We start from the raw sequence: 12,653 nt of genomic DNA, 5'->3' as shown, positions 1-12,653 counted from the left end.
AAAAAAAAAAAAAAAAAAAAAAAAGAAAGGTTAGCAGAGTATAATCTCTGAACAACATTCCCTAGTGGCTTCCTCTGCTCCAGAGTCTCCTTGTTTCCAAAAATACAGAGGTTCTCGGAAAGGTTAAATTTTATATTAAAACTAACTCTCTCGAAGCACTACGCTGACCCTGATATCTCGAGTTTCCTTCCAGCTCTATGACCCCTGTGATTCTGCTCCTTTCACCTTTCCTTTCCTATCTATGCTGAAACTTTGAGAATTGGCCATTTACAAAATAGGGTTATTTATCTTTCCAACTCGAGGTGTCATACTCAGGCCACAGGCTGCATCAGCAGCTATAAGGCATGAAGCTCCAGATAGCACATCCTCTCCTGAGGCTCCATCTGGGTTACCGCACTCACCCTAGTTTCATGGCAGCATTATCAATTCCCGAGACGTGGAACAAGAAAAGTTCAAGGTGCTACCACTGTTGCCTTCAGAGTAGATTACACATATGTGAGATGAATGGGGAAATGTGAGCATGGAGTGCATATTATACCAAGGAATTATGCTCGATTTTATTAGGTATGATCATGACATTTGGTTATATAGGAAAATGTCCATAACCTCTTAAGAGCTGCATACCCAGAAGAAAGTAGGAATGACATGACGTGATGTCTGAGATCTGCAGAGCTGCTTAAAATTCTTCAACAAAAAGAAAAAAAAGAAGATAAATGAAGCAAGTGCTACCAAATCTTAATAAGTTTTAAGTTTCTACATATATATGCGGGAGAATTATTCTACTCTTGTATATGTTTGAAATCTTTCATCACAAAAGAAATGATAACTTCCCATTACCCATTTAAGGATTATATTATTTCCAAAGGCTGTAAGTATTATTTTAAAAACTACCTGTACATACAGTAATTTTGCTTTTCACCATTTTAGCTTTAGGAAAGGGTTTCCTCCTGGCTTCATTATATAAAATAGACTCTTCCATTTACCAACAAGAGTTTTTCCAGGGGGGAAGGGTGGGGAGGGGGGTAGAATCTAGTCTTATATATGTATCAACACATACACTTACCAGACAAGATTCCAGCTTCAATTAAACAAACAAACAAAAAAATCTACTTTAAAAACTAATTCAGGCAAGAAGAAATCCAAGTCACAGTACTCAACCTCGATGATCTGCCACTCCAGCCTCTAGCCCTTTGATACTGTCACCATGTGACTTCTATTCACTATTGGATACAGTTAGAAGGGAAAGGCTCCACTGATATCTGGGAAGTTATAAAACAGAAAAACTGAAAACTGAGAACTCCAGCCTCCCTCAATCAGTCAGCAGAGCAGAGGTGTGAGAGCCAAGAGCAAGCTCAAGTTTTCAGATCTTCGTAACTGGGACAATTTTCAGTGTTAACTTGATTAACAGAAGCTCTGGAAAGGCCAGGATACTCAAAACTACCACTATCAAATGACCAGAGGCAAAGGATCAAACCCACTGAACCTTCTGGTTACACCCTGAACCTTCTGGTTATACCCTTTGTTTCGACACTACTTAATGATAATTAGACCATGTAAAAAGGAAAGTAACTGTTATAAATTCCTCTTTATACAAACCTGAACTTAAGTCTAAAACATCTGGGAATTCACAATCCTCTAGTTTAAATGAAGTAAGTGGCAAGTACATACAATGACATTGGGAATTATTCAGAAGAGTCAGTCACTTTTAGCATACATTATAGGCTTAATAAAATTTCAGTGTGATTTCCTAATCCTTCTATTATATAATATTGCATAATAATAATGAATACTCATAAACAGCTTCAGACATCACAAGAATCTAAATTAATAATTACATTTAGAAAATTTTGACTGCTAAGAACTGTGTCCTAATTCTGCAAAATATCATGATCCATAGAGGATTTATGGCCTCATATACATGGAGGATAACTCTTAGTTAACCAAAAGAATCAATGACTCAGCATACAGATTTCTTCTTAATCTCTTAACATTCCTAGTATGTGAAAGAGAAAAACCATAATTTATTTTTTGATCAACTATTTTAAATATAGAGAAAACAGAATAACATAGCAGGTCTATATACTCGCTATCCAGATTTAATGACTATCAACATTTGATATATTTGAGATTTTTAAGGAAGTAATAAACATTGTAAATGCAAACCACAGCCTTTTCCTAGTTCTGTGATTCAGCCTTCTCACAAGTCTCTATCCCCCCCTTCTATTTTATTTAACACTCCCAGCTTTCTCACACCCCAGTTCTCACTCCTTTGTTTCACAGACCCATCTTTATCTATTATTTCACAGAAAAACTTCTTGAAGAAACTATACTTCCAATTTCCTCTCCCTCTTATTTATTCTCTAACCTACTAAAGCTAGGTTTCTGTTCACTGGACCTATTCAATTCCAAAACCTCATAAATCCAAGGTTATTTTTTGGACTTCATATTACTTGACCTCTTTAGCAACTTCTGACTGAGGCTCACAGGGCTGGGTGTCACCCAGGCTGAAGGTCCTCAGAACTGCCAACTATCACTGTTAGACAATGGAGATCTGTTGTTTTGACCGTGCAGGCCCAGAAGGCCGGATGAAACTGCATGTGTGGAGGACACGAAACCAGTACCTAAAGGGAGAGAAGTGGCGGCAGAAGGAAGATTTGCTTTCAGCTACCACTTCAGCAAAAGGGCAGAATTATAGACCAAGAATCATAGTTATAAAAACTCTAGAACACCCCCAATTCACCAAAAGATATATGTGCATTCTCTTCTATTTTCACAGACAAAAAGACTAAAGGATAAACACCAAAATGCTAACAACAATTAAATTTCTGGATGTTAAGACTATAGTTAGCTTTAATTTTCTTCTAATAATACACATTTTGTCAATTCTGTACAATGAACATGCATTTTTTTAATAAGAAAAAGGCTGCTTTCTTAAAAAATAGCAAAGGTCTGAATGCCTGTTTTCCGGGGTAACAAAGAAGGGTGTTGCCATGGAGATGTAGCTCCACAAAGCACTTGTGAGGAGAAAACCCCAGGGAGCAAGTGGGTGTCCGGAACTTGAAAGAGGAAAGAAAAGCAGGCTGGGTGCGTGGGTGTCTTGGGAAAATAGAGGCCTCACAGGAGTCAGTCTGGCCGGAGACAACCCAAGAGGTGCCTGGCACTCCCGAGGGCTCTCCAGGCAGCCATCCGGTCGTTTCTATTCTCCCTTCAAGATAGTGCAGGAGTCTCTCCACTGCTCGCACCCCACATCACCATGATGTCACTCAAATGGTGTCCACCCCCGCAGCCCCCGGACCCGCTCCCAGCTCGCTGATGTCCCCATCCAACCCGCACACAGTCCCCGGTGTCTTAAACACAGTGAACACTGGAAAATGTCTCAGGAACATTTAGAACACGGGATGGTCCACGCTCCCAAATGTTTACCACCCTCTGCTTACTCTGACCAGCTCAACTTCCCAGGCCAGACACGCGGCTGCACTTGGCCTCAACGCTGCAGCTCCCACCCCCATCCTCTGCCTTTGTACATTCTTCCCTGGCCTAGAATACGCTTCCCTCTCCTCCACCCGTCAAGCTCTACTCACGCTTTGTGTCCAGCTCAAAAGTAAAATCCTCTACAAAGCACTCCTGGTCAACGGGTTGCTCCCCCGCTGCACGCCTCAATCATTCCTATGTAACATCTCACAGTACTTTTTTTTTTTAACATCTTTATTGGAGTATAATTGCTTTACAATGTTGTGTAAGTTTCTGCTGTACAACAAAGTGAATCAGCTTTATGTATACATATATCCCCATATCTCTTCCCTCCTGTGTCTCCCTCCCTCCCCACAATACTTCTTACACAGAGAGAATTACCCCTCAAACACCTCTACCCCACTAAACCGTGAGATGTCAAGGCCAGGAAATACATACCCCACACATCTAGAATAGTGCCTAGATACAGGAAGGATTCAGTAAGTATTTGATCAACTAAATAAATGTGATTGTTTTTACTACATATTTTTATAGATATCAAAATAAAGTTAAGAACTGAAAAACAAACACTAACTCATATCGGTGGTCTCTAAATGAAACTAATTCAAAGTTTAAGACCTAACTAAAAAGAAAGTAAAGATTAAACCAAATATACACTGGACAAATGGCAAGATTTCTGCCATCTTTATAGCTAAGAATATAAAACTACTGAATTGAATTCAATGTGGAATTACTGAACTTCTCGAATAATAAATTGAGGATTACATACTATGGATACTAGGATTACATACATACTATGGAGGGGTTTTTGTTTTTCCTTTACATAGTGTCTGTTACAATGCAAAAGTAATTCAAACACGTATCTTCTCTTCAAAGTCAAATCAGTAAGAATGGCTGATAACCGGGGAATAGGGGAAACTTAAGACCAACTGCAAGAAAACAGAATCTGCACACAATTCTCATTCCCATACAGGCTAATTTTCATTGGTGCCTGCCTGTTGCCTACATTAAGTTTACCTGAGCTAAAGTGGGGATTGAATTTTGACCAGTCTGCATCTGCATGTGAGCAGATTCGCTCTCTGCCACAGAATCTGGTATACTTCCATCCTGCTGAGAGTCAATTGTTTCCATGGTCATTTGTCTGGAAAGACAATAAAAAGGAAGAAGTATTAAGGCCCTATCTGAATATCTGAAATATCTGTTTTCACTTGGCTTTCTGATTGATATTCATTTCTATCATCCAATTGTACTACTTTATATTTTCAAGAAATAGACTCAGTGGCAGAGTCCTAACTCTCCAAACTTAAAGGCACCTTCTCTGCTCACTGGGTATGAACATTACCAAGGGAGCACTACAAAATGTTCCATGGAATTAGTTTATTTAAAAAAAATTTTAATCTTATAATAAAGCCTCCTTGATAATTATTTTAAGCCTCTTGCATAAATTAGTGATAAAGTTAGGTTTTATATTTTACATTAAGTTTAAATATTCTATGACTCTCATGGCCTAATAAACCTGCTTTACATTATGATGTAATATGAAAGAACTTCCACATTGTCTAAATTAAATGTGTTACAATATAAAGATGTATCTGCTTTGTCAGCACTAAGTAGTTTCTGATAAAAAAAGTCTGTCAAATTGAATCACTCAAAGTTGACCACTTGTCCTGCAGCTCTCCCTTTACTTAAAGAGGAGAATCTAATTTTTCCAGGAAAAACTTATGCAATAATCTTTTTGCCTATAATTTCAATTTAAGTTAATGATTTCTAAATAGACTCTTTCTAGATAGATGGTAAACCATATTATAATGTTACCCTACTACTAGAAAATATAAAATGCAAACAAAATAGGCAAAATCAAATTCTAAAAACTTATAGGAACTACTCCCTGCTATTGTATATCTTTTCAGTTGTCAATAATATAGTGTTTTTTCACCTTAGTAGTCTAAATATATATCCAGAAAGTATGCAGGTAAATTAGAACTTTGAATTGACATGTCCAGATCTTTTTCCCCAGATCTGATTAGTAACCAGATCCTACAGATCCTTCATCTACTTAATACCTTCTTTTGCATTTCAACAAACATTACCTGAATCCAAGTCTTCTGTTCTCAAAGCTGTCTGCTGTAGTCTATACTACACCTAGAATTACTTCTCCCTATTCAGACATTTTAATACTTACAACTGAACATGACAATTTAGAGCAATTATAAAAATAAAAATCTAGAGTCTACTATGAAAAAATGTCTTTCCCTCAACATTCCCCAATTCCTTTATCTCTTTTATTATTATTTCCCAACATGGACTCTCCAATTCTAGATAAGTAGAGGCCATCCTCCTGCAAAAACTGCCAATTCCTGCGGTTCTACTTTTGCTGTGAGCAGTTCCCAAAGAGAATACCTAGAACATTTAATTCTGCAAGATATGAAAAGGTATTATCTGAGAAAAGAGAGTAAGGGGGAAACGCTTAGTTAGAGTTTGAAACATCCAGGATTAAAAGGGTTTCTTTGCTGCAGAACTTTCTCAGAAGCTTGAATATTTCAGTGTGACTTGAGAAGGGTGGACGGTGCAGATCCAATAGGCAGCATTTTCCAAAAGTATCTGACTCCCCTAGACCCTCTTCCCACAAAGCAAGTCCTAGCAGAAGTGTTTTGGGAAGAACTTGAGACATGTTGTCTTATGCTATTTCTTACACCATTATTAAAAGCTCTCTTTAGGGGCTTCCCTGGTGGCCTGCCGATGCAGGGGACACGGGTTCGCGCCCCGGTCTGGGAAGATCCCACATGCCGTGGAGCGGCTAGGCCCGTGAGCCATGGCCGCTGAGCCTGCGCGTCCGGAGCCTGTGCTCCGCAACAGGAGAGGCCACAACAGTGAGAGGCCCGCGTACCGCAAAAAAAAAAAAAAAAAAAAAGCTCTCTTTAGGCTCTGCCAAGAACTTGAGTCTCCACTCAAACATTACACGCTGAAAGGCCTTCCCCACTTCAGGAACATTCCTTTAGCACCATCTACAATACATGACAAGCCCTGAGAATACAAAAGTTAAGTCACAATCCTTGCCCTGAAGGAAATCATTCACCAGTTGGGCCCTGGTTTCTCAAAGTATAGTCCTCGCACAACCTGTATCAGAATTAACAAATACACTTGTAAAGACAAAAAAAAGGCAGATTCCCAGACTCAACCCCAAATCTACTGATTCAAACTTTCTGAGGGGTCTAATTTTTTATATCCAAGAGCTTCTGATATATATTAAAATTTGAGAAAAACTTAGCTTATTGGTAAATTCTATCAGTTAGACCAGTAATGAACAACACTTCTTAAACTGTGTGAAGGATGTTATGTATGAAATGCTTTGGAAAACATAGGAAGGAATGTTGAAGTGGGCCTGAGAATGGGGCCATGTGAGTTGTATACTGAAGGATGAGAAGCATTTCACCAGGTAGAAAAGGACAGGAGGACCATGAGAGGAAGGAAAATACGGAGCATGTCTGGAAAATAGAGTAGCCGACTGTAGTAGGGAATGTGGTGAGGCGTGGGGGAGCCCTCGGGGGAGCTTATCTACATCTAGCGGGGAAGAGGCAGAGCAGACAGGTGAAAGTATGGCCAGAAAGGCTGGGGAGATCCAGACTAAGAACTGCTTTTAATACTCTGGAGAGAAGAAATGTCCACGTCACTAAGATGCTCCTTTACTCTAGGTCCTTCAGCATCTACACTGTACAACGTTTCAACTGTTTGATATCTTAGAATTCAGTCAAGAACGAGACAATAACCAAGAGTTACCTATTAACAGGCAAAACAAATGGCCCAAAGTTCGTAAACTGAAACTTCTAAAATGAGGAGTACCTAGTTGGTACTCTAAACCCATTCAATTTAATTTTAAATACAATTCTCATTTATCTGGTTTCTAAACATACTGGATATAAGAAGTGACAGCTGGAAATAGGGTAAGGGGAGGAGAAAATATACAGAATATAATAAACAGGTCAAGAATTCCAAGTGTGGCTGTGGGTGGGAATGTAAGTTGGTGCAGCCATCATGAAAACAGCGTGGAGGGTCCTCAGAACACTCAAAAGAGAGCTGCCACACGACCCAGCAATCCCTCTACTGGGTGTATATCCAACCCCCTGCACTAATTCGAAAAGACACATGTACCCCAATGTTCACAGCAGCACTGTTTACAACTGCCAAGATATGGAAGCAACCTAAGTGTCCATCAACAGATGAGTGGATAAACAAGATGTGGTCTGTATACACAGGGGAATGCTACTCAGCTATAAAAAATGGAATTTTGCCATTTGCAATAACGTGGATGGACTTGGAGGGTATTATGTTAAGTGAAATCAGTCAGACAGAGAAGGACAAATACTCCATAATATCACTTATATGTGGAATCTAAAAAATACAACAAACTACTGAATATAACAAAAAAGAAACAGACTCACAGATATATTGAACAAACTAGTGGTTACCAGTGGGGAGAGGGAAGGAGGAGGGACAGGATAGGGGTAGGGGATTAAGAGGTACAAACTATTAGGTTTAAAATAAGCTACAATGATATACTGTACAACACAAGAAATATAACCAATATTTTATAATAAGTAAAAATGGAGTAGAGCCTTTAAAGATTGTGAATCACTGTATTAGTACACCTGTAACTTATATAATATTGTACATCAACTATACTTTAATAAAATTTTTTAAAATTATTTTTTAAAAAAGGAGTTCCAAGTGTGTAGCAATTTGGGCCCATACAGCGTAAAGTCTCCTAGTTCTTTATATTCAGGAAATTGAAGAATTTATGAGTTAAAATTCAATAACTGATATTTACAATAACTATCCTGAGTCATTAAGAAAGAAAATAATTATACTTTGTATAATTTAAGGAAAGAGGAGTATACATAATAGAACCTAGGAAGACTCCCACCAAAAAAAGCACTAATGCTTAAAAAGGTAAACCTAAGCTATTCAGGAGTTGTTTTTTGAGATATAATGAAAGACTTCATAAGTTATTAAACATTTCAAACTGTTTTACACATGAAAGTGTTTTATACACACTATTGCATGCACTCACGTTCACTGTTCCCTTTTTTTCCTGGGTATTCCCCAGAGTTCAATCCTTTGCCCTTTTACTTTTTCCAGTCTACATACTATGGCTTCCTCAATCCTATATGCATTTGACTCCCAAATCTGTGTTTGTGCTTCCCCCCGCTAGTGAGCAACTTAACCTGGAGTTTTCACAGACACCTATCCCTTCTCTTATATTCCTTCTTTCAGTCAAGAGCATCACTATCCATTCAAGCTCCAAAGTTAGAATCATGTGTCTGTATGTGAGTCAGTACCACACCAACTACCAAAAAATCCATATAGCTAAATACCAGCCAGATGAGGATGCCATGAGGCCCTGAGCCTCATGGAAAGGCAGAAATGGAAGGTTAGCAGCACCACCCTCCCCGCCCCCACCGTTCATCCTCCCTGCCACACTTGGCATCATCCACTAACCTCCTGTCCCAGCACTGGACTAAGCAGCTGCATTGTTGCTCCTCACAACTGCTACCGTCCACTCACACATCACAGTAAGGTCCCCTGTAAGCCATGACTAAACTGCAGTGCCCCTTCACCTATGCCAGAATCATATCCATTAACATCTCACATTCTGGTTTCCCCAGCCACTGTCAAAGGTACGAGCTCCTCCCACATTTCATTTTCACTCTCATAACCAGTGCTTCCTTTCCCCCCATAACACAGTTGCTCGCTCCTGTTCTCCGAAGCCTTTGCGATGTGCTGTCTGGAACTCCCAAAGCCCCCCCACACCCCGCCTCAAGAGGGAGCTGTTTGTCTTCCCACACTGAATCAAGATCCCGATGTTGACTTGGCATCCTCACTGATCCCCACTATTTCCCAGCTGTGCTTCCTCTGCTCCTTCATAAAAACTCTTGTTCACGGAGCCTCAAGGTAATTGGGTGTACCATCCGATACTACTCATCCATATGATAATCATCAGCTTCTACTTTCAAGGATTGACACTGAAGACTGTGGCACCTGACTTAAAAGAGCTTTCCTCTCCACCATTCTGTGTTATGTTCCACCCTCAAAACAAAGGGCCCATCCCTCACCCTGATGTCTCGGTTTAATGACTTTCTTCCCTCCCCTACAGCCTTCTACCTGAGGGGCTGGCCGTACACTGGACCTTGTCAGTGTCCAAAACTGCTCCACCTCTGAAATAATTAATTCTGACATCCCACTCTACCAATATCCTATCCTCCCAGCTCACACCCACCCTCAATTACTCCCATCACGCCTGTATTTCTATCACACTGACGTCTAGACCACTACTTTCTCCCTTTCAATCAGCCTCCTCCTTTTTTCACATCCCGTCCTACTCAGCTTAGAATCCATAGTTTCTCATTTTAACTGCTGTTTCCCAATACCCTAAATTCCCTTGTCCCTCTTCCTTCTGTTTTATCTGCTTAGTAAATACCAATCTCAGATAAAACCTATTCTGTCTCCTCTATGTCTGCACCAATGAACGATGCTGAACAAAATTTAAAAAGAGAATATTATTAAGGCTACTGAATCCAGTTTTCAACCTCAAATAAGCAGCAACCTTACTGCTTCCTTGGAAGCTTACTCTCCCATTCTCTGCTACTGTTTCAAGTCTCCCTCTTCTCAAATCCCTGAGCTCACCTACTATCACATTCCACATGAGACCTTGCCTCCTGTTTCAGATGAGAACCCCCTCAACTTCCTGCCACCAAATCAACAAATCCACTTACATCTACAACTGCATTTTCCCTTGCTTCCAACTCCCCAGACTTAAATTCCTGTCTGTCCTTGGGATCTCTCTTCATTAGGCTATGGAGGCATTACACTAACAATTACCCTCTGCCCTCCCCAATGGCTTCCTCCTGCCAAGATTTTAGCTTTTTCAAGTCTCCCCAACCACACACACACACACACACACACACACACACACACACACAACCACTGAACCAGAAGTCATTCTCTAGCTGCTCTCTCAAACCTCTTTTCTTCCTCTCACTGCTAAGCTACTTTAAAGAACTGCCGACACTATCTCCATTTCTTCACCTCCCACCTACTCCCAGACAACGCCTAACTGGCTTCTGCCTCACGAAGACTTCTCTAGTAAGGGTAGTCTACCTCAGTCACTGAATCCAATGTTCATTTTAAGTCCTATCTTGTTTGATCCCTCAGCAGCACTCAAAACTGCTGACATCTCCCTTCTTGGGACTCTATCTTGAGGTCACGATACTGATTTTCTGCTCTCATCCGATTCTCTGACAATTTCTCCACAAGCTCCTTTGCCAATTCCTTCTCCTACTCAGTGTTAACCTTCAACACTGCATTCTTTAGGACTCTGGTTAGCCTTCTGGCCTCACTCTCAAATCTCTCCCTGTGTAATATCATCCATTTCTCTAGATTCAAGCACCAGCTTATGACTCTCAAATCTAGATCTCTGGCCCAGAGGTCTCTCTTGAATTCCAGAATCATATCCAAGTGCCTACTTAACATCTCCAAATAGATGTCCTGCAGGTACCTCAAACTCAATGGGTCCAAAACTAACTCCTTTTCTTCCTCCATAAACATGTTCCTTCTCTGAGTTTCATACCTCAGGAAATGGGGCCCCACCTTCAATCCATCTGCTCCAGTGGAAACCTGAGTGTCATCCTGAAACCCTCTCCCTTTCATTCCCTATAGTGTCATCACCAGGTGGGATGATTCTACCTTCTAAAGAACAATTCAGTCCTATTCTCTGCCACCACTGTCCTGCCAACAGTTATCCTTCTGAAACATATTTCTGCTTAAAACTCTTCAGGAGCTTCCTATTGACTACAGGATAAAACCCAAACTTCTCACAATAATCCTAACTACAACTACCGTTTGTCAAGTGCTTACCATGTGGTAAATGCCTACTAGTTTTCATTCTTAACAACTTTATAAGGGCAATATAGCTAGTTCTTCTTTTAGAGGTGAGAAAAAGGAGACATAAAGAGGTTAAGAATCTGATTTTACCACAAAGGTATTGAGTGGCAAAGCCAGGTTTCGAACTAAGGTCTTTTTCCAAAGTTCACATTCTCAATTACCAAACCAAACTGCCATTCAATTTCTTTCACAATGTGACCTCATTTTATCTTTACAGCCTCATCTCCAGTCACCCCATTCCTTCCCACACTCTGCATTCCAGCCTCCTTATGAGCCATTTTTTGGTCAAATACACATCTTATTCCCCAATTCTAATCTTTTAGATTCCCTGTTCCTGGGATGCCCTTCACTCCTTCTCTGTCCAACAGGCACATTTCTACTCGTTCTTCAAAGCCTGGCTCAAGGACACCATCTTTCAAAGCCTATTCTAATAGCCTTGGGCACAATTACGCTGTTCTGAGTTCCCAAAGCATCTTGTGCAATCCCCTCCATTTCAGCACTTGTCTAGCATATACCACATCTGTCCACAAAGTACTAGCACAGTGTGTGCAACAGAGACCACATCTTAGATTTCAATGTATTCCCAGTGCCTAGTACAGAATCTACCATAATCATTAAATAAGCCAATTAATTAACTATTCTGGAAGACTATGCAACTGTTAGGTGTTACTAAAATGATAAAAATAAGGTTCAGAGAGATTAAGTGACTTTCTACAGAGGACACAACAGACTGCATGATAGAGGGTGAACAAGAGGTCTTGTGACTGTGACCTCAGGGGTCCTTCCACAGCCAGTGCCCTGAGCAGTAGTCCCGTTTAGATACATCTTAAACAATGCTGTGCTTTTGAGTATGCTGCAACTGCTGTCACAATCTTCATTCAGATATGCTTTGTCTTTCCCACTAGGATGTAGAGACTCTAATCTTATCCCATTTTATTCTCCTGGAGTGCCTCGTACAGTGCCCAGTACATGTCATTCAGTAAAAGTTTGATACTAAATCAATTTATTTGAAGGTAAAAATCATCTACAGAAGAGTAAGGTCAGCACTACCAATTTACACACTCTGTCATTTTCAACTAAGTTCATTCTGCTGATCTATATCCAACTGTTCTCCAGTACCACCGCCTAAACCCACTAAAAACCAACCCAGGCCAGGACTCAGGGCCGAAGATTCAATTAACACTTAAGTGCTCAACATCGGTCAGGCACTGTACTGGGTATTTTCAAACACTAACTCAGCAGGA

General features: G+C 40.2%; 1 protein-coding gene across 13 annotated transcripts in view; it reads right to left on the bottom strand.

Annotated features, from left to right (window-relative positions):
• Positions 1 to 12,653, bottom strand: part of CREM (cAMP responsive element modulator) — a 57,596-nt gene that overhangs the window by 43,736 nt on the left and 1,207 nt on the right. For 11 of the 13 annotated variants that reach the window (XM_007471342.1, XM_007471349.1, XM_007471354.1 and 8 more), the window contains exon 2: positions 4,489 to 4,612. The exons of 1 other annotated variant lie outside the window; for it this stretch is intronic. In XM_007471342.1, coding sequence (XP_007471404.1) covers positions 4,489 to 4,612 — 124 coding nt within the window. Of the gene's footprint in view, positions 1 to 4,488; positions 4,613 to 12,653 lie in introns of those variants that run through there. One more of the 13 variants, XM_007471345.1, reaches the window with a different exon arrangement.

This window comes from Lipotes vexillifer, unplaced genomic scaffold (genome assembly GCF_000442215.2).
Source record: "Lipotes vexillifer unplaced genomic scaffold, Lipotes_vexillifer_v1.1 scaffold1049, whole genome shotgun sequence".
Classification (NCBI taxonomy): Eukaryota; Metazoa; Chordata; class Mammalia; order Artiodactyla; family Lipotidae; genus Lipotes; species Lipotes vexillifer.
The sequence above is the reverse complement of the archived record's forward strand: the minus strand, read 5'-3'. Positions and strand labels throughout refer to the sequence as shown.